A 22,470-nucleotide genomic window follows, 5' to 3' on the forward strand; every position below is an offset into this window, starting at 1 on the left:
ATAGTAGATAAAACAAACTGGGTAACAACAGACAGACTTGAAGGTAGGAGGGCCCTGCTGCAAGCTTACAATCTATAGACCTAATGACCTGTCGACCTTGCAGCATGTCGACCTAATGACTGCCGACCTAATGACCGTATCCCGTTTTACCAGTTGTCATCAGTGTTACGCGGACTGATGACTCCTCTGAACATTATTTTTGTTTGTTTTTGTTATTATAGCCTATGGCCAAATACACTGTACTGTGACATAGTCAATATTTTGCTTAGCCTGCACAGAATGGGCAGCTTTACCATCTGAGAAAAAAAAGAGCCTCATCCACAACTACCACAAAAGTCTTCAAGCTGCCATTGATGTTAAAGGGGGCAATACACGGTATTAAGAACTGGGGCATGTAAACTATTGATCAGGGTCATTTGGGTAGTGTCTGTTGTCATTATGATTTAAAAAGAGTAAACACAATTGTTTGACAATAAATGGTTTCACCTAACCACTAACCATGAGCGAAAGAAAAGATTGTGAGTTATCATTCATATTCTCTGACAAATGGCCACAAATTCTGCTGGGGTATGTAAACTTATCAGCACAACTGAATACATTCCCACAGCATAAATGTACATAATCACACACAGCCATACTGTAAGTACATCTATAACTAGCACCTTGTCATCCGGTCAGCATGGTTACAGGCACAGAGATAGTATAAACAATAAAGCCATGAGGCGTATTTCTGACTTACTTGATCAAACTGGGGGTCTTCCCCTCTTTGCAGTGATTTTGTTAATGGTTTTTCCTGCAAACAGATGAAATAAAAATAAGTTCACAATCAAAGGAAATAACACTCAGATATATAAATGGGAGATACACTATTATTATTATTATTGTTTATTTATATGGTGCCACAAGGGTTCCGCAGCATCTGACAATACATAGATAAGCAAGCAAAACAAGAAAATAGTGATTTACAGTACAAATTAGGACAAGAACATGGTAAATTAAAGACAGTTGCAGCAGTGGACGCTAATACAAGTATAAAAGTAACAGATTCTGGGGCAGATTTATTAAGCTTGGAGAAGAGATAAACTGGAGATAAAGCGGAGAAAAGGTAAAAGGAGATAAAGCACCAGCCAATCAGCTGTGTTTGAAAAAGACAGTTGGGAGTTGATTGGCTGGTGCTTTATCTCCTTTTACCTTTTCTCAGCTTTATCTCCAGATTATCTCTTCTCCAAGCTTAATAAATCTGCCCCATAATCTTAGAAAAGCCCATGAGGAGAGAGGGCCCTGCTCGTGAGAGCTTTCAGGCTGAAGGGAAGGCGCAGACAAACTTGGGTGACACAACAGGGATAGAAGTGAGCATAAACGTTAGGATGAGAAATTGTTTGATTTAAGAAGTGGGTCTTGGGAGCCCTAAAAAAGACAGACATGCGGTGCCTGATGCACACTCTATAATATTAAGCTCTGCTATCTCATTTAGAGCAATAAATTGAGGTTCTTGGAATATTTGTTGGCCAAGAAATACTAGCCCACCAACCGCGTCAAGGTAACTTCATACATTTTCTGGTGGGTCACTAATACCAAGTTTGAACCCGGGGTGCAGCGTCACCTCAGTACTGCCTCCTTGCCCGCCTGATGTGCCACCGCCCCGCTCAAACAGCGTAAATGTTGGAACGGACCAGTGTCCAAATCTCGGGTGCGATTTGAGATGTGGAACGGGTATAAGCTTAAACAGAGTACGGATTATGGGAAAGACCATGACAAGTGTTGCTATATTGGGTGCAGAGACATCTAGTTCTCCCCAATACAGGTTGAGTATCCCTTATCCAAAATGCTCGGCACCAGAAGAATTTCGGATAAAAGATTATTCCGTATTTTAGAATATTTTTATATTTCAATGATGTGTTTTGAGGTATCTTGCATTTATGTTGTACATTTATGTTGTACAAACACATCAAACACATGAAATACACACAAATATATATTATTTGTCCATGATAAAAGGTTTCAAAACATAAAACAAAGTTTGTATATTATCTCAGGTACTGACTTTGAATGCCGAGTAATCATTTTCTTGCACATATTTAGTGCCAGTTACATATCATGTCCCCAGTAGTGCTGTTACAGATGTCCCCAGTAGTGCCAGTAACATATCATGTCCCCAGTAGTGCTGTTACAGATGTCCCCAGTAGTACCAGTTACATATCATGTCCCCAGTAGTGCCAGTTACATATCATGTCCTCAGTAGTGCCAGTTACATGTCATGTCCCCAGCAGTGCCAGTTACATGTCATGTCCTCAGTAGTGCCAGTTACATATCATGTCCCCAGTAGTGCTGTTTCAGATGTCCTCAGTAGTGCCAGGTACATATCATGTCCTCAGTAGTGCCAGTTACATATCATGTCCCCAGTAGTGCGGTTACAGATGTCCTAAGTAGTGCCAGTTACATATCATGTCCTAAGTAGTGCCAGTTACATATCATGTCCCCAGTAGTGCCAGTTACATATCATGTCCCCAGTAGTGCCAGTTACATATCATGTCCCCAGTAGTGCCAGTTACATATCATGTCCCCAGTAGTGCCAGTTACATATCATGTCCCCAGTAGTGCCAGTTACATATCATGTCCCCAGTAGTGCCAGTTACATATCATGTCCTCAGTAGTGACAGTTACATATCATGTCCCCAGTAGTGCCAGTAACATATCATGTCCCCAGTAGTGCCAGTAACATATCATGTCCCCAGTAGTGCGGTTACAGATGTCCCAAGTATGCCAGTTACATATCATGTCCCCAGTAGTGCTGTTACAGATGTACCCAGTAGTACCCAGTAGTGCCAGTTACATATCATGTCCCCAGTAGTGCCAGTTACATATCATGTCCCCAGTAGTGCGGTTACAGATGTCCTAAGTATGCCAGTTACATATCATATCCCCAGTAGTGCTGTTACAGATGTACCCAGTAGTGCCAGTTACATATCATGTCCCCAGTAGTGCCAGTTACATATCATGTCCCCAGTAGTGCCAGTTACATATCATGCCCCCAGTAGTGCGGTTACAGATGTCCTAAGTATGCCAGTTACATATCATGTCCCCAGTAGTGCCAGTTACATATCATGTCCCCAGTAGTGCCAGTTACATATCATGTCCCCAGTAGTGCTGTTATAGATGTACCCAGTAGTGCCAGTTACATATCATGTCCCCAGTAGTGCTGTTACAGATGTACCCAGTAGTGTCTTTAGCAAGAAACATTTTTTTTTTCACTTTATGGAATGTATGGTTGTCGGAATAATTTGGATAACAGATATTTGGATAAAGGATACTCAACCTGTATACACATAATAAATAAAAGAACAAAGTTAACTAGACTTGACGGATTAAAGTATTCACTAGTATTCAGTATTTGTTTTGACTATGTTCCTCCATTTTGTTGCTACACGACTTGTAATTTCACCCCTTCACTCAGGATCATTTAGTGGCGATTTATCAATATTTTATCTTTCACAGATAACAAACCCCTACAGAGGTGCATTCTACTGTGTTCCACATCAGCAGGACACTAATGTAATCCTCAATTGTGTTTATGCAGCCATATTGCTCATGGGCAAGTCAGGAAGGACAAGGGGGGGTAGTGAGACCAGCAGCCATTAGGAGGGGGGAGCAGAATGATCTTCCGCACTTTATACATTGCCAGCTATGGAGGCCGCTTTGGTATATGAGAAATGAGAGAATTATCCACTAAATGCCTAAAAATAATTTAAGGTAAGTCTATTTCCTGTGTTTTCACAAGGAAATTTTTCAACTTCATAAATGGGCCCCTAAGAATCTCAAATAAACTTTCCTTTCAAATTAATTATCTAAAATTTAAAAGTTCCAGAGAACTCTGTCCAACTGACGATAATTAAAGGAAAATACATGATTGAAGTAGCCCGTTCCACTTCCTATGTATGCTCAGGGGAAATTCATCACTGGAGGCTACTGTGTGTCCTTTTTCCAAAAAAAAAAAAAAAAAAGTTAAGATGGCTTCTTCATAGCAAAATGGTGCCATTGCTAGTAGATACAGATGGACTGACTGGCCTCAATTTCAAAGATTAAAACCACTGATTTCCCCCTACAAAAATGCTTGTTCTGTTGATTCTGGCTGAAACTCCCCTCACACTGGGCAGGCAGCTGTAAGTCACAGATACACAACCAAACCAACATCTCTACCAGCGAGAACACTGAGATCATTAAAAGGAATATTACTGTTCTTATCTGTGCCTTTCCAGACATCTAACAATTGCAGCTTGCCAAGTTCCATGCAATAATATACTGATCGGTTCCCACAGAGAGGTGGCACATAATATTCTAGAAAGCTAATAAAAATCAAATCAGCCAATTATTTTTATGCATAAAATTAATTTGCAATGAGAAATTAGGATTCTGGAGTGTGTGAATACATGAAATTACTGTTTCAGTGGTTGGCGAATCGATTCCAAATGGCATGCAAATGGAAAAGAGGCTATTAAGTTACAAAAGAAGATTATAAGCATGAAAATCAAACCTCTCAATAGCCAATCATGTATAAGTAGGTGAAAATAAGCCCCTCCCCTGTTCCACCTGGCCCTGCTTATAAATCATCCAGAAAGGCCCCTTTTTTAGACCCGTTGTTGTTTAATCCCTTTTCGAGACCAGCCATTCCAAACGGTAACTTCAATATAGGGTTGGTTGTAAGGTATATTTCTGGCACTGTAATGTCTAACTAGATTACAATGATTTATATTTCAATACTAAAAAACATTACAGCACAGGTTCTCAAACTCAGTCCTTCTGACCCCACACAGGGCATGTTTTGCAGGTCTCCACACAGAATTACTGTACAAGTAAAATAATTAGCTCCACCTATGGATCTTTTAAAATGTGTCAGTGAGTAATGAGTGCACCTGTGCACCTGCCGGGTGACCTGGAAAATGTGAACTGTGTGGGGTCCTGAGGACTGAGTTGGAGAACCCCTGTTCTAGAGTATAGCAAGGCATACAATAGAGCTATGAATTCTTCACATTATACAGTAGGTGTATATTATACTATATTTATTTATTCAAAGTTTCTTATACAGCGCACACATATTCCACAGCGCTTTATAGAGAATCAATGAACATTCACAGAGGATGGAACCTAGTATGTGATGCCCGATAACTACATAGCACAATATGCAGTATGAAGCCTTGGCACAACTACAGACTGGTCACAGATGAAGTGAAGTGACAGCAGTAATGGAGCTAGAGCAGGTAAGCTAGCAAGACTTTTTCAAAGTTTCAAGGTCAGTTCTACTAGAGAAGAACCAAACAAGATAGGCCCACCAGCTGCTCGTGGGTAACAGATGTACTGTAGAACCTAGGAAACAAATTCAGGCGGCAATTAGAAGAAGCACTTCAGAATTTGCAACTAAAGTATGTAACGAATTTGCAAATATATAATGATTACTCTCTCACTATTATGGGAGACTAAAATAACAAGACCTAGATGCAGAATTTATGTCATCCAGGGGGAGATTCTCTAAGAATCTCCGCCCCCCTTCGCCGTCCATCGCAATTATAATTATCGCATATGTTCTAACATCCCTCCTTTGCGGTGAGTCGCCGGGTCCCAGCAGGTCCCGGCGGCTCCCTCCCACACCCGGCGCTGCTGCTGCTGTGCCGGGCTCTCCTCCTCCCTGCACCCGGAAGAGGATCAGTGCAGGGAGGAGGTCACAGGTCCGGGCAGCACAGCGCTGTGCTGCCCGGACACAGGTGAGGGGGTGATGCGGGGCGGCGGGGGTCCGTGCGGGGGTTCGTTGTGGGGTGGCGGTGGGTTCGAGTTAGAAGCCCATTGGCTTCTATGGGGCATCGCCAGTTCTTTCTGACTATGCCCCCCGCGGGGGTAACCCGGCGGGGGATGCTTAGTGCATCCAAAAATGCGGTTACCGCATTTTTAGCTTAGAGAATCTCCCCCACAGTCTTCCCTCGTATCTAACCGTGGTGACTGTGAGATCCATATATACCATTACACAACCACATATGTAACTGTGCATGCCGAAAGCAGTAGAGCCGCTCCAGACTTGGGGGACATGTACTATGCCTAGAAAAAAATGGAGAATGATAAACTACCAGTCATCTGCTGTGTTTGAAAAATGACACACCGGCTGTGTTCGAAAAATGACAGGAAGGAGCTGATTGGCTGGTGCGTCATCACTCTCCATTATATCACTTTTAAAGCTCAGTACATCTGGACCTTTACCTGAACTGCCAATAAGTGCACATCACCTAGTATCCAATACTCACTGACTAGCTGAGGTTATACATAATGCTGCAAACACCAGCATAACATACATTTTATTTACTTTTTTTTTTAAGTCATTCTTTAAATGGCATGGTGAAATAGTTAGGAGCGTCATTCTAATCTGAAACGAATGGGCATTTATATCTGCATTTCCGCTAATGTTATAGCTCCTAAAACAGTTTTCTGGGATACATGATCACGTGTGACATACTAGTGAACCCTGCAACACAAAACCACTTGTGGCCAGGTCCAAGATGAGAGGTTAAATGACACCCAGGACGTTAGCCTCGAGGTGCCCTGAGCAGTAAGAGGTGAGTTCCGGACAGATTGAGCTATTCTAGTAACTAGGGAGATGAATTACAGTGCAACATACACAGTGTTGTCTTACAGTCATGCTTGTGTGATACAACTCTAAACAAGTCTAGGAAAAACACTGTCCCTAGTTGCAGCGTAATATGTCCCAGGCACCAGAAACTAAGATGTGCTCTGGGTATTACTTTGAGGCATACCAGCAAAATAATCACTTGGGTTTAGAACACTTATACTGCTTTCAGACCGCAAACCCAGCTCCAACCCTGTATTGTTAACATGGGTCCATCAATGCTGCGACCTGGGTCAGACTTCTTTTTGATACCTTTCACACTGCACTTCAACCCGGGTTATTCCCTAGTTGGGCGCTTTCACACTGGACCTGAGTCAGCACAGCAAAACATTAAAAGTGGACTATTTTCAGGCTCGCAAACATGGCGTCACAAAGGAAACAAAAGTGAGGGGCTGAGAGGAATGCTGAGCGATGCCTATATTTGCGCAGGGGGAGAGCTTCTCTTTTAGCTATGTTTTTGTAAACCACAGCATCTTTTACTGTTCCTGTCATACCTGCTCATTTCTTCGTCTCCCCTTATATTCAGCAATTCCCTCACCTCCTCATCCTGACGGAGGATGAATCCCTCCTCATTCCCTCACCTCCTCATCCTTATACCTGACGAAGAAGTCTCCCCTTATATTCAGCAATTCCCTCACCTCCTCATCTGACCAAACTGAGGACATGGCTGTGCTACTGCCGGAATGCTGCCTCTGACCTCATGAAAGGAGACATCCAGTAGCTGCGTTTGATGAATGCAGTGTTGAATAACCTGGGTAGAGAGCTTTCAGACTGCACTCACACACGGGTTAGAGCCGTGTTCAACCCTGGTCAAGACCAGGGTTGAAATGCAGTGTTACTCAACCCGGGAATTTTCCCGGCAGGCTTGGGTATGGTCGACGCGGCTCGGGAGCGCTCAAGTCGGCTCCTGATTGGCCACTAGGCGGCCAATAGAATCATTCGGATGAGAGGCGCTAGCCTCTAGCCTATGTGACACCCAATGGGCGGCAGAAACGAATAATAATTATCGATTGCATAAAACTGCAACTTGCAAGAGGTCTATCTCAACACTGTGTTCCGGATAATCCACCAAACAAATCTTCAAAGCTTCAAAGCTTAATCAGCCGTTGGACCTGGTCAGACGTGCAATTAGCATTTTTAAATGCAACCCATTATAGAGCGCATTCTTTGGAAAGAGCAGCCTTTACCAACATGGAGTCTGTAAGAATGAAACCAGTATAGGGGCTTCCTTCTATACCTTTCCCCGATATAGCTGAAACCCCAGCCTTTATGTGGTATTCAGTCACTGGGTTCTAGGCGTCCAGCCTCCCTTTAGAATGAACATCAGTTAATATAAACTATAGATCAAGTGCAATGATAAGCACTGCTACAGATAGCTTTGGTGGTTATGCAAATTCTAAATCTCATGCTCTCAGACGACGGTGTCCCATATACACGCATCCGCGGCAAGTGCATACACACTTGCCAATTCCGGCAGGAATGGGAGCGATGGCGGGGGAAGAGGTCGCTCCTTTTCCTGCCAGCATCGGCGAGCATCTCTGTACAGGCAGAACAGGGGGGGGGGTTGATAATGATGCACGGGGGGGCACATAGTTGATGATATTGCATGTACACTCTAGAGCAGGCATTCCCAACAACGGTCCTCAAGGCATACCAACAGTGCAGGTTTTAGTGATATCCAGGCTTCAGCACAGATCAGAATCACTCAGGTACTAATTAAGTCACCTGTGCTCAAACCTGGATATCACTAAAACCTGCACTGTTGGTGTGCCTTGAGGTGAGGACCGTGGTTGGGAATGCCTGCACTAGAGGATGGAATTCTATCCTTATGTATCCCTCCTATTATCCCTATAGATTGTACGCTTGCGAGCAGGACCCTCCTACCTCCATGTCAGTTTGTATCTACCCAGTTTGTTTAATCACTGTGGTTTCCAATTGTAAAGCGCAACAGAATATGCTGCACTATATAAGAAACTGTAAATAAATAAAATAATAACAGAGGAGATCATAAAAGATATCGCTCAAGAGGGCCCTTTTGAGCAATATCTTTTACAATATCATCTAGTGCGTACGGGGCTTTATTGTATTGTCCATTGCTGTTAATTTTGGAATTCCTTGCTGTGTTCCCTATATATTGTAAGGATGTGAGCAGGAGAGCCTTAGTAATGTTTGGACTGTCTGTAACAATCCAGACAGTTTGTTTTATCACGGTTTTCATTTGTAAAGTGCAACGGAATTTGCTGCGCAATAGAAGAACCGATAAATAAATTAAAAGGCAAAAACAATTCACCTGTGTGCTAGCAAAAAATGCAAGTGGGTACAATGCTATTATAAACCATGGGGCAGATGTTTTAAGCCTGGTGAAGTGATAAAGTGGACGGTGATAACACACCAGCCAATCAGCACATAATTGACATTTTTTAAAACCAGCCTGTAACTTGCCAGTTGCGAACTGATTGGCTGCTGTGTTATCACCCTTCACTTTAGCATTTCACCAGGTTTAATACCAGTGGGTATACGTTTTTAAGCACGCACATTACCAGAGAATATATAGCCTACAGTATATATGCCATACCTCATAACTGTCCCAATTTGCAGGGACTGTCCTGCTGGTCCAACTGCCACAAATATTGGGGCATACTGTATATCCCGCTGTTTACAGAGGTCTGGCTGTTTGGAATCACAAGGCATGCCTCAGGGGACACGGATATGATCCATTGTACTCCCTGCAGCAATGCTCAGAAGTACACTCATGCTATTTTACATATTATAAGCTAAATTTGTTTTGGAAAATAGACTTACAATATTTCCAGTACCAGTAACTCTCCACTCTTGGTCTTCAACAATTCAACAAGTCCTGCACATCTCCGTAAATGGCTAGTAGGCGACAATGTTTTTGAGGGAGCAGGAGGCAAGACGACTCCTGACAATGGGGACACTCCCCGAAACGTTGAGGCCAATAAATATTATTTACAGCGACTCGGAGGGCCTCCTTTACTGTGTGTGTATATCTACCTATCTATCTCTATTAGTAAGCCTGCTCGAAGCAACAGCTAGTCTGTTACCTTCTGTGTTTGTGCATGTGTGAGAAAGAGATGTAGTTTCACTCTCTGCCAGCAGATGGCACAGTGTTTCAGAGACTCAAGGACACTAGACACATAGATATATATCTATATACATATATATCTATATACACTATATATATATATATATATATATATATATATATATATATCTATATACACTATATATATATATATATATATATATATATATATATATATATATATATATATATATATATATATATATATATCCTGAAAAGGTGGTTAATATGATCTGCAAGCTAAACATTCAGTATAAGCTTGAGAATGAAGTGAATGAATAAACAACTGGAGAGAATTATCAATGCTTTTAACATGCAATTACAGCATAATTAAACCTGTGTACGGTACTGTGGAAAATTGCACGGATTATATAAAAACTATGTAATTGTACCACCCATTGTTAGTTTTCCTTTCCTACCTATTAAAGCTGGGCACACACCTACACACCTTTGGGCCTTTCTTTCATAGGATATGTTAGTGTATGCACGCTCCTCTGATCCTGTTTTATCTGACAGGTTAAATCAGGTTTTTATGCAGTATAATTTTCATCATATTTCATGGTACAATATCATAGGGTTCCATCCAATGCTTCCCCGCAGCAGCGCTGCCTGTGTGTCTTTTCAGCAATTAAATTTCATGGATTGAATGTAAATTGCAAATGTGTGTAGATTATCAGTTTGAAGGGGACATCTAGAATCCATTATACTGATTATATTAGCGTTTATTAGTGATATCTGTACTAAACTATCATTAAAACCCAAAACACAGTCATTAAGGCACCCTAGCTGTACAGTATATCTGTCCATGGCCACAAGTGATTGGAGAGATTTGATGGACAGATTTATTTAGCTCGGTGAAGTGATAAAGTGCCTGGTTTTTATCACCAGCCAATCAGCTCCTACCTGTCATTTTTCAAACCAAGCCCGTAACTTCACAGTTAGGAGCTTATTGGCCGGTGATAAAAAAAAGACTCTGGGCCAGATTCTCTAAGCTTCAAAAGTGATAAAATGGAGCGTGATAAACAGCCAGCCAATCAGCTCCTGTCTGCCATGTCACAGACTGTTTGAAAAATGTCAGACAGGAGCTGATTGGCTGGCTGTTTATCACTCTCCTTTTGAAGCTTAGAGAATCTGGCCCACTATCACTTCACCGAGCTTAAAAAAATCTGCCCCTCAGCACCTCAGTCAAAATGATTTAACCATCTGTGCAGACCCATGGATACAGTATACAGAGTACCTAGACAGTTGGGGTGTCTTGAGGAAATGTAGTAAGTTCCTAAACTGCTTTGTGTAGCACAGCTTTCATAGACATCCTTCAATAGGGTATATCTGAGTGCCAAACCTTATATTATTATATTTCAAGCCAAAGCATGCAGGGTTTTAGTATGGATTAATGCAAAGTACCAGAGCAATGCCATAAGCAGCTACTGTGTAATGAATATAGGCAGAGCAAATGCGTATGTATATGGTGGGAACGGCAATGAGAGCATCTAAAGGCCCCCATACACTATGCGATTTTGGGACGATTTCATCCGATTTCGGCACTTTGTGCCGATAATCGGGTGAAATCGGCCCAAAATCGCAGGTGTGTGATATCTGATCCGATCCGATGCGCGGTCCCGTGCGCATCGGACCGGATCAGGGAGGTCGGACGGTCAGTACATACGATCACGTCCGACCTCCCTGTATGCATATGCCTGCCCACCTGACAGGCATATGCATGCAGACACCGGGGCGGGCAGCGGGTCCCTGAGCGCCGGGGAGTGCTGACCTGGCCGGGCGGTGATGTTCATATACATCAGCAGCGCTGCGGGAGTCGGGAGGGGACATGGTGCCGGGTGCGGCGAGTGCTACTGGCTGACCTGGCCGGGTATGTGATAACAAATAGCAGCAGCGGGGACGGGACGCGCAGTGGCGGCTATTAGATTTTTAAAATACCTGTCAAATGACCGGCCGTTCTCTGATTGGCTGAGAGAGCTCTCCTGCCAATCAGAGAACGGCCGGTCATTTGACAGGTATTTTAAAAATCTAATAGCCGCCACTGCGCATCCCGTCCCCGCTGCTGCTATTTGTTATCACATGCCCGGCCAGGTCAGCCAGCAGCACTCGCCGCACCCGGCATCACGTCCCCTCCCGACTCCCGCAGCGCTGCTGATATATATGAACATCACCGTCTGGCCAGGTCAGCACTCCCCGGCGCTCAGGGACCCGCTGCCTGCCCCACTGCTCACCCTGATGAGAGCACCGCCGCCCCCTGCCCCTCACTGCCCGCCCCTGCGCCCACGACATGTGATAAATCGCAAGCGATTTATCACATGTCAAATTTGGCTCATCAAGTGCCAAATTGTGTGTGAGCCTCCCGGGGAGCTCCCGGGCGGCTCACAGGAGAATTGGGTCCGACTTGTCTTAAGGACAAGTCGGCCTAATGTATGGGGGCCTTTAGGATAAATACATCTAGAAAGAATGCAACAGGCAATTTACCAATAAAACATGTAATGTGCTGAGTAATGTGCTCCGGCAATTTACAAAAGTATAATAGGCTGGTGTTGGGCAAAAATATATATTCTACACATGGAAGTGGAAAATATGAATAAGGCAAACTAAATAAAATGTCTTGAAAAAGGCTCTAAAGGAGCCGAAACGCGTTGACACTAGGGGATCCTGTGCATCTTGGACCTGTTTGGCCGACAGAGGTAACGTTGGACACCTATACCCTTCACTTTGTCCGGACCTTTAACATCTATTTTTGTGACTGTGTTGATGCCCTCACGTTGCCTCTTGGGTCACCTGGTCCTTTTTGCCTTTGCTTTTTTATTATTTTTTTTTTCATACATCATTTTTTATTCAAAAGTTTTTATCTTTTTTGTATACATGTATTTGAATTGTACGTGTTTGTAGTCCAACTATGGACTTTTTTGTAAATTAAAATTTTCCAGTCTACCCATCATTTTTCTCTTTGTTTTTCCTGGGGTTACCAACATCCACATTGAGAGAATTTCTGTGGATACAAAAAAGCCCTCTTTTTGGTATTACAAAGAAACCTTGATGCGTCTGGCTCCAGTCTAAAACACCGTGAGTGTGGTACGCTATCCTCTTTAAGACCTCTACCTTGAATAAACATATAAAAGATACCTTGATGTGCTTTCATACACCATCTTGGATGTGAGTGGGGGTACGCCAACATATATCCATTCATTTGATATATACTCTTGGGGATAACCTTCACAAAAGATACCCTGATGAGATTTAATCCATCGAGTAACCAGTGAGTGGGGGTACGCTTATCTATCCTTTCTGTCAGTAAATTGTGTTTGAACAAAGATACCTTTATGGGACTATAACATATATGATCTAAGTGAGTAGAGGTACGCCCCCGAAGTAGACTTCGTGACGAAGTATAGAAGTCGGGAGAAAATGTATTCCTCCGTCAACACTTTGAACTTTACTATTTAGGATTCATCTGTATTGAATTCCATTTGTTTATACATTGTACATTTTCTTCATTTCATGCCTTTTGTGAGAGATATACGAAAACGCACGGATCTTGCACCTTAAAAGAATTCCTTCAAGGGACTGATACTCTTACTTCCCTCCCATTGAGACATATGAAAGGGAAGTACTTTTTTTGACCTTACACTTGTGCACATTGATTTTGTTCACTTTCACGATATTTTTGTATTTAACTTTAGCGCTGTGTACTGTTTCTGGATCTTAAAAACCAATTTTTCCATAAATAAAATGGAGAGTGACAAACAGCCATCCAATCAGCTCCTACCTGCCATTTCACAGACTGTGTTTGAAAACCGTCAGACAGGAGCTGATTGGCTGGCTGTTTATCACACAAGCTTAGAGAATCTGATACATAGATACACTATTTGGGGGGTCAGCGCAGGAGAAATGTTAGATATTAATTTTATTTTATACAATTTCCACTTTTTATGGCTTTGACTCTTCAGTGATCACCCCCTCCCCTCCTCTCCCGTTGCAGCCCAGTTCAAAGGTGTTTTATTTGGTACTTGTTTCCTAGCACGGCCACAATCGTGGGGATCGTGTACCTTTAAGTTAAGGTACACGATCCCCACGATGGACCCGATTTCCTTTGAAATCAGGTCCATTTTGCCGGCAAAGGTACAAAATCGGGGGCATCGCGTCGGTCGGGACCATTAACATTGGTCCCGATGCGATGCCCCCGATTTTGCCATAGGCTTCAATGTTAAAATATTTTTTAACATTGAAATCGTGAGCATCGCGTCGGTCTTGTGCCATTATTATGGCACAAGATGAGATGGACTTGATTAAGTCCATCTCACATTGAAAAAAATGTGAAAAATGTGAAATGGGCCAATATGACCCATTTCACATTATAGATGGCCCTGTCGTCACCCCACGATAGCCGCCAACCCGAAGCGTGGCGAGCGCAGCGAGCCCGCGAGGGGCGGCGGTGCGCGTCCTCCGACCTTTTCATTCCTTTACTATCCACGTCGGCGTGGAGTTGAGAATATATAGTGTGGCGAGTGCAGCGAGCCACCGAGCCCGAAGCCCCGCGAGGGGACGCGTATACCTGTGAAGTTATACGCGTCAGCTCGCCACACTATATATTCTCAACTCCACGCCGATGTGGATAGTAGGGGAATGAAAAGGTCGGAGGACGCGCACCGCCGCCCCTCGCGGGCTCGCTGCGCTCGCCACGCTTCGGGTTGGCGTCTATCGTGGGGTGGGGTTTACGTCGGAAAATTTGGGGGTGTAGGGAATATTTTACATTGAATCCAATGTAAAATCGGGTCCCAGGGACCCGATTTACATTTGATTCAATCAAAAAATCGGGTCGGTCGCATCGATCGCATCGCATGCGATGGACTCGATTTTTCCGACACGACCACCCCGATGTAAATCGGTGTGGCCGTGCTAGGAAACAAGTACCTTTTATTTTTTTATCATCTGGTCTCGGGATCCATACCGATGACAGGCGATTGGGATGTTGTCCTTCAGAATACCAGCATCAGCAAGTATACCAGCTTTATCGCTCCGGTAGCCGAACCCTCCTCTCTAGTGCCTAACCTGTACTGACACTTAAACCGAACCCCCCACCATACTTCCCCTTCTATGTGCCTAACGTAACCCGCCCTCTACCTGCAGCCTAACCCTAAACATGAAACCACCCCCCACAAATCCCCGGCCTAAACCTAACATGCCCCGGCATACTTATGTTTGTCATTCCAGTCACTATTCCGGCACCGGTTTGCTGGTGGTAGTCGGGTTGCCAGCATTGGTACTGTGAACACCATCATCCTGACCGCCTGGATGGTGAATGCAGCCTATAGGTCAACACTACTGTATATGATTGACATGGCAATGGTGAATAGGCGTTTAAAAATATTTTTATTTACATTTTTTTACTTTTTCATACATGGACTGGAATGACCAAAGCAAGCCATGCGAGGGGACTCGGTGCAATAATTCCTTAAGTCCATGTAACAAAATCTACAAATGGACACCAAAATCTGTTAATCTGTTGACTATTTCCACAGTGACATATTATGTCGATCATTTTAGGTCGACCCAAACTCTTAATACCAGAATCTTTTTTTTTAAACGATCATCAGTTTTTGATACTCTAAATTGTTCTTCAAATAATCAGACAAAGATACAAGAGACACAATACTGTCAGATTTGTACTGGACTCTTAATGGATAAATTATTTTATATTTAAAGAGACTAGCTGAAAAAACTTTGCATATAAAACAATTCATGGAGTGACAACAATTCAGCACATGCATAAAGCTACTCCAGAGATAAATGCCATGGTTTCCCCTATTGCTATGATACATGGTTTATTAAATTACCAGCAGCACGGTGTAAATTACTGAGCCAGTTGTGCAATGTCAGAACTGCAAATAATACAATAGTAAAACAGCATTAAAACCGTTTAATGACCAATAGACTATACTGTAGATTGAAGCCTAACAATTGCCATTGCTGAATTCCATAGGAGAAAAGGTACTTGTGTATTATCACGGCGCACAAGTTTCTTACGTACTCACCGTAGGCCATTGTAACGGCCGTGCGATGCAATACGATTTTCCTATGTAATGTATTCAGTGCTCTTTTATTTATATTGTATAGGGTGTGCAATGCCATTAGGTATACAATAATGGCCGCACGGGGAGGTGGAACGCATCCTCCGACCTTTTCATACCCCTATTATCCACATTGGCATGGAGTTGATTTTATGTAGTGTGGCGAGCCCTAAGCGTGGCGAGCGGACGCGGATCACTTTACATGTATTCTGCGTGCGCTCGCCACGCTTCGGGCTCGGTGGCTCGCCACACTATATAAAGTCAACTCCACGCCGACATGGATAGTAGGGGTATGAAAAGGTCGTAGGACGCGTTTCGCCGCCGCTCGCCACGCTTTGGGGGTGGCGTGGATAGTGGGGGGGGGGGATTTTACACCCTATACAATCAGTGGCGTAGCTACGTTTTGGGCGCCCCCCCCGCCGTTAGAGCACTAGGCAGCATTTTGGGCGCCCCCCCCGCCTGCCCCGCCGCCCATGCAAACCCCCCCTCAATCCCCCACAGCCTTACCTATCGCGCTGGTCCCGGCGGCTCCGTTCTTCTGCTGAGGAACACCAGAAAATGGCCGCCCCCATATAGCACACAGTTCTCTGAAACTGTCTGCTGTATAGGGGCGGCCATTTTCTGGTAATCCTCAGCAGAAGAACGGAGCCGCCGGGACCAGCGCGATAGGTAAGTCTGCGGGGGATTGGGGGGGGGGTTAACTATAGCACCGCAGCCCCCGGCGCCCCCACATGCACAGCGCCCCCCCCGCGGTGGCGGGGGCTGCGGTGCTATAGTTACGCCCCTGTATACAATATAAATAAAAGAGCACTGAATACATTACATTGGAAAAACGGATCATATCGCATGCCACTTACAATGGCCCATGCAATGCGATTTCCCTACGCAGAATAGCCCACTAAGCAAATAGCTTAGTGGGCGCCGTGATAATACACAAGTACCGGAGAAAATATGCAAAACCAAATATCATACAATCCCACAAACTCTATATACAATTATAGAGCTAAATGTATATACTGTGGCATAATGTGTTGCAGGATGGATATTTATATATTTTACAATAAACAAACAAAGAAACCAATCATCACCTTTGACCCCTTTTACACCAGAAGCAAATTGCTGGGTTAAAGCTATTCAACCCGGTAATTTGCTGAAAAACCCAGATTTTTTGTGGTGTGAAAGGGTCAACATGGGTCTTAAATCCCGGCACTCCAACCCTGCTCTTGACCAGGGTCGGAGTGCCGGGATTTAAGATCCGTGTTGACCCTTTCACACCACAGAAAAATCTGGGTTTTTCAGCAAATTCCTGGGTTGAAATGCTTTAACCGGGTAATTTGCAGGTGGTGTGAATTGGGGTCAGGCTGCAACCGGCAAAATGACCCGGCACTCAAAAATGTTGGGTAATTGCAGGGTACCGGCCACCCTGCAATTACGCGACATTTTTGAGTGCCGGGTCATTTTGAAAGGAGTATTAGAGAGCGTTAACATAAAAGTGCGCACAACATAGTAAAATAGATTTTGAGTGGGTTAAAAGCCTTTTCGAAAGGTCAATGATAAAAGGACATGGGTGTTAACGTTTGTGAAAAATTAAACACACAGAACAGTACAGTAGGACTATGCGTAAATGTAGTAGATAATACAAATCTCATAAATAGGTTTATAGTAATCGCAAATTTTATCTACACTTATAAATCTACACGGTTATAACTCTCCTCCAGGTTCCCCTCTTCCTGTAGATATTATTAAAATTTCTCATCTGGAACCGAAAATAATGAATTTAATGTGATGAAGCTGGCTGGAACAGAAATGAAAGGTTCAACACAAGATAAAGCTGTAAAAAGTGTGTGTTCAACCTACATACAGACATATTTATAGCAAAACTTTTACGAGAAGGATTTAAAACCAGAATTAGTCCCCACACTGGTTACCTATAAGCGGCCCAATGCTGTTTATTACAGAAGGGTTTCCCAAATAACCTACATTTGAAAAACACATAGGAATGTGCAGCGGAAATATAAATAGAAAAGAATGCTCAAGCCTCTAATGCAGTTTCTGTTCCTTCCTACTCACCAGAGGTTCCGCCATTATGATACGAATCTTGCGTTCCGCTTGTGTAGTAAAATTTGCGAATAAACTCTTGAGAATATATTCCCCAGGTTTGCTCTCTGGGTCAATGTTGATGGGCAACATGGTTGGTGGTCCTTTGTCTCTCTGTGCACTGGATACTGGCTGTACTTGTGGCTTGATATATCCGTTACCGACTGGAGAAGCTGAAAAACACATAGAAAATAGCACATATTAGCAATACGTTTACATTTTATTTCAAATTTGTTGAGATGGCAATCACATTTATGTGACACAAACACACACATCTAAATCAGAGGTGCCCAAACTGTGTGCATTGCTCCCTTGGGTTCTGCAAGTCTTTTGCAGGGATGGCTTGGGTTGGTGGTCCAGGATGAAACCAAATTATATAACGACAATGTAATAGGCAAAACAAGTGCTAGTGGTTCATAAAATATGTGGACAATCCGAAGCACAGCTGTACACCACCACATAACTGAACATAAAGACCCCCATACATTAGTGACCCAATTTTCCATTATTCACACAAGAATAAACCATTTATGCTACAGTGAAGAAATTAAACACAACATACTGGGTCAAATGTAACGGATCCAAGAGATGGGAGAGAATGGGCTTAAGATCTCCGCCACATATGAAATTTTCAGTGCATGTCTACTGTTTTACTAATGGTCTGGTGGTCAGGCTGGTTTTGAAAAATGTCAGGAAAGAGCTGGTTGTTTACCGCTCTCTATTTTACCACATAAAGGGGCAGATGTATTTAGCCTTAACAAGAGATAAATTCAAGGCTGAGAAGGAGAGATAAACGTCCAGCCAATAAGCTCCTTACTGACTTTTTTCAAACACAGCCTGTAACATGGCAGTTAGCAGGTGATTGGCTGGATGTTTATCTCTCCTTATCACACTTGCATTTATCTCTTGTGAAGGCGTAATACATCTGCCCCAAAGAGTGATAAACGTTCAGCCTAACTGTCATGTCATATGCGATGTTAAAAATGATATTTAGGGGCTGATTGGCTGGGCTTTTACCACTCTTTATCACCCTTGCATTTATGTCTTTTTAAGGCTTACTATATCTGCCGCACTGTGCTCTACCACCATCCACAGGAAGATATTTACCACAGCATTGGGCGATATTGTCTGGTGAAGAACAGCTGCTAAGGTGGCCACATCATTTGAAAGTGGATGCTCCCTGCTTTCAAATATGGGTGCCCACTCTGTTGCAGCTGTCACAGTGAGAGGGACAGGGCACAAAGTATCCCCAATATTTCTATGTTATATGGTGGGGCAGATATAGGGACTAATGGGCCCCATACATCAGCAATGAATTGTGACAATCCTCAGATCTGGAGATGATTGCCACAATTAAATTTAGATGTGTGGGCTCCCCCTTTTGGCAATCCCAATCAAAAATGAATAGGGATCGCCAATCGATTGCTTAATCAGATTTTTAAACATGTTTAATAATCTGGTATTATCTGCGGATCTTTTTTATATGTGTGGGCATTCCCAATTCGTCTTCTTCATCTATTTACATTATGAACAGCTGAAATGACAATCGATTGGGGCAATTTCCAGATATGAAGATGCAATCCTTAGATGGAAAAATCTGCCGATCACTGAAATAAATCTGTAATGTGTGGGCAAGTCAAATAGATTGTAGAATCCATTTATCTGGCCAAAAAATCCCTGGATCTGGAAATCCATAAATTGTGATTGCTGAAGTATGGGGCCCATTACATTCCTCCCCTCACCCGTTTTTCTTTTTAAACCGTGTATCAACAGCAGCTCAATCTCTCAATGGTCGCTTGGACTATCCAGGCAAGTCGTTATATTTTTAAAAGTAACTGCCACTGTGGAGGAGAAGCAGCGCAGTTTATCTGTATGTCAGGAGGACAAGCCCCACTCCTCCTGTGATCCTTTCTGAGATGTAAGGAGCTTCCTAAATGACGTCAGTAAAAGCCACAATTTATTTCCAGAGAAGCAGAAATAAAACACCAATAAGTACAAGAGGTCACTTTATAGAACAGGTTCCTCACCAGACCTATTAAACACCATTTGTTAACAGTTATTTATAAAGCACACACATACTGTACTACACAGAACATGCTTCTCATCGTCAGAGGAGCTTACAATCTATATTTCCACACACACACACACACACACACACACACACACCAGGGTTCATTTTTGCCAAAAAAACAATCCAAGTATTTTAGGAGAGTGGGAGGAAACCGGAGCATCCAGAGGACTCTAAGGGGCCAATTCAGGATCACTCGGTGCGATGCATATTCGGCCTCAACACCAATGATCGGGGTTTGCGCATATGCATATCTGCGCATGTGCAAACCATGGCAGCGCATGGCTTCGGTAAGGAACATACTCGCCGGTCCGTTCGCTACAGGGAGGGAAGGAGGGAAGGAGGGCCGGGGGCATGCAGGAGGCAGCAGCAGGGGGACACCCAGGCATCCCCATAATAACGCTGGCCATTCTCCTGTAGAAGCAGGCATGGCGATGCCTGCTTGGGGCAGGTGGCTGATGTCAAATTACATCAGTGCCCAACCCGTCTTTGGCGAACTGCGACAGAAAAAAGAGTCAGTATAGAATGACTTATTACCAATCATTCAATGGTCAGAGACAATAAAATGATTTCTCTCCCCTTGGGCCGCATGTGAAGAGATGTGTTCGCGTACACATCCCCTGGCATAGTTCCGACAGGATTCGGTGGTGGGGGATTCCGGCCAGGTGGAATTTATGGGCGTGCCAGGCAGCAAATGTACACTGCCTAGTGAGCCAACCTGAATCAGGCCATAAATTGGGCAACCGTTCCTTTAAAAATGGGTGTGGTGAAACTCAGGCTTGCACTGGCAGAAGAACACATCACTATGACGGATTACACATCAGCCCTACTCCCGGCTATACAATAATATGGGTATTACTGGAAACTTGCTGCTGAAACGGCCTTTTATATCGTACATGACATGTTTACGTAAGCCACAGTGAGCGTTCATCACGCAGGGCAGTGTCACGCCACTGATTGTGCAGCTGTGATTCATTATTCTGGTTCTAGAGGTAAGTAAAAAAAAAAAAACCTTACAAGATAGCGGGGAGGATTTGGCAATTTCACCACATTCCACCTACCCATTAATGAAAATAATTGTTAAAAACCAAGATACTTCAAACACAGGTGTACCTTGATTTACAAAGCTCGCTGTATCAAATCATAACCTGGCAAATGAAACAAGTTTCACTAATGATGATAAAAAAAATCCTTCAAACATTAATCTGTTGCTTCAAGCACTCCAACGCATATTCCAGAGAACCCATCCCAAATACCGCCATCCAGAACAGGAGCAGATGCAAACATTTGTTGGAGAATTGTCAACAGTTCTTGAAAAGAGCCAGCAACTAATTCACTTTACCCGTGAAGGGGAGAATTAGGGGGGCCAAATTGTGCAACTTCTTACGTAAAAAAGAAAACAAAAAAAAAGTATATGTGCTTCATAGAAAAAGGAAGCACTGTATTGTATCGGTTGTTTATTTAACACAAACTTACAAATATGAAAAAGTTGACTATGTATGCAAAACTATTAAAACCTTCTACCCAAACCTCGTTTATTGACCTGGAGTGACAAGATTTCTGAAAGCCAAATGCCATGCAATTCAATAGATGACATATGGGGGCAACAGAACCAGGCATAACACAAGCTAAGAAAGAAGGCGTAAACCAGTAAGCATTGGGACACTTGCAGGGGTGCCTTGGGTTGGTGCTCCAGGAAAGGTTAAAATTTAAATTAGTGTAACACGGAAAACTAGTGCTTATGACTTCCTATCATAAAATATGTTGACGAATAGAAGCTAATCCTGTTTCTGACCACATAACTAACCCTAAGGATGACCTATAAAACACAATTTACTTAAATTGTATTTTTTTAGGGGTGCCGTGAAAATAATTCTGATGCTCTAGAGTGCCAGGATTCAAAAAAGTTTGGAAACCACTGGTGTAGACTATGCAAGGGAGGGAAGTGAAACTTTGAAGACTGTCTTTACAACAGACCTGGCGAAAACGTCAATTGCAGAGCATCTGCTGATAGACCGCAACCAACTTCACAAGGTGTTCCCTGGAATAGCACTCTGAGGCCCCAGAAGACCTATTCCCAGTACTGCAATGTGTGGGTGAAGCCATGTCATCATACATGCTGTGAGGAGCCTGTCGAACTGAAGATCAGTCTGATCTAGTCAGTCACGTTGTGCAGCCAGCAGGGAGCCCAACCGGGGGAAGCAAGTGGTCATCCCAAAGTGATTGAAGACTTATCTAGTAAGTTGTCGATATGGATCATATATACAGGTGTGACAGCTAGAGGTGTAACAGTTAGAGAATTTGAAATAGCAGCGTAAGTGCTCAAATGTCATACCTCAAAGTAGCTATGTCAACTTTTTGCTTGTCCTCCATTTGGCCTATTGACTGTTCACCTAGTCAATGTCGCAATACCATCCAGATACCTCACACAATTTGCATAGGGGATCTTCTTTAA

General features: G+C 43.3%; 1 protein-coding gene across 14 annotated transcripts in view; it reads right to left on the reverse strand.

Annotated features, from left to right (window-relative positions):
- Positions 1-22,470, reverse strand: part of FRY (FRY microtubule binding protein) — a 367,656-nt gene that overhangs the window by 162,480 nt on the left and 182,706 nt on the right. For all 14 annotated transcript variants that reach the window (XM_083169823.1, XM_083169830.1, XM_083169822.1 and 11 more), the window contains 2 exons: positions 17,921-18,120; positions 740-793 (listed from right to left, as the gene is read on the reverse strand). In XM_083169823.1, coding sequence (XP_083025949.1) covers positions 740-793; positions 17,921-18,120 — 254 coding nt within the window. The remainder of the gene's footprint in view (positions 1-739; positions 794-17,920; positions 18,121-22,470) is intronic.

The sequence above is a fragment of the Crinia signifera genome, chromosome 2 (genome assembly GCF_055691185.1).
Source record: "Crinia signifera chromosome 2, ASM5569118v1, whole genome shotgun sequence".
NCBI classification, from domain to species: domain Eukaryota; kingdom Metazoa; phylum Chordata; class Amphibia; order Anura; family Myobatrachidae; genus Crinia; species Crinia signifera.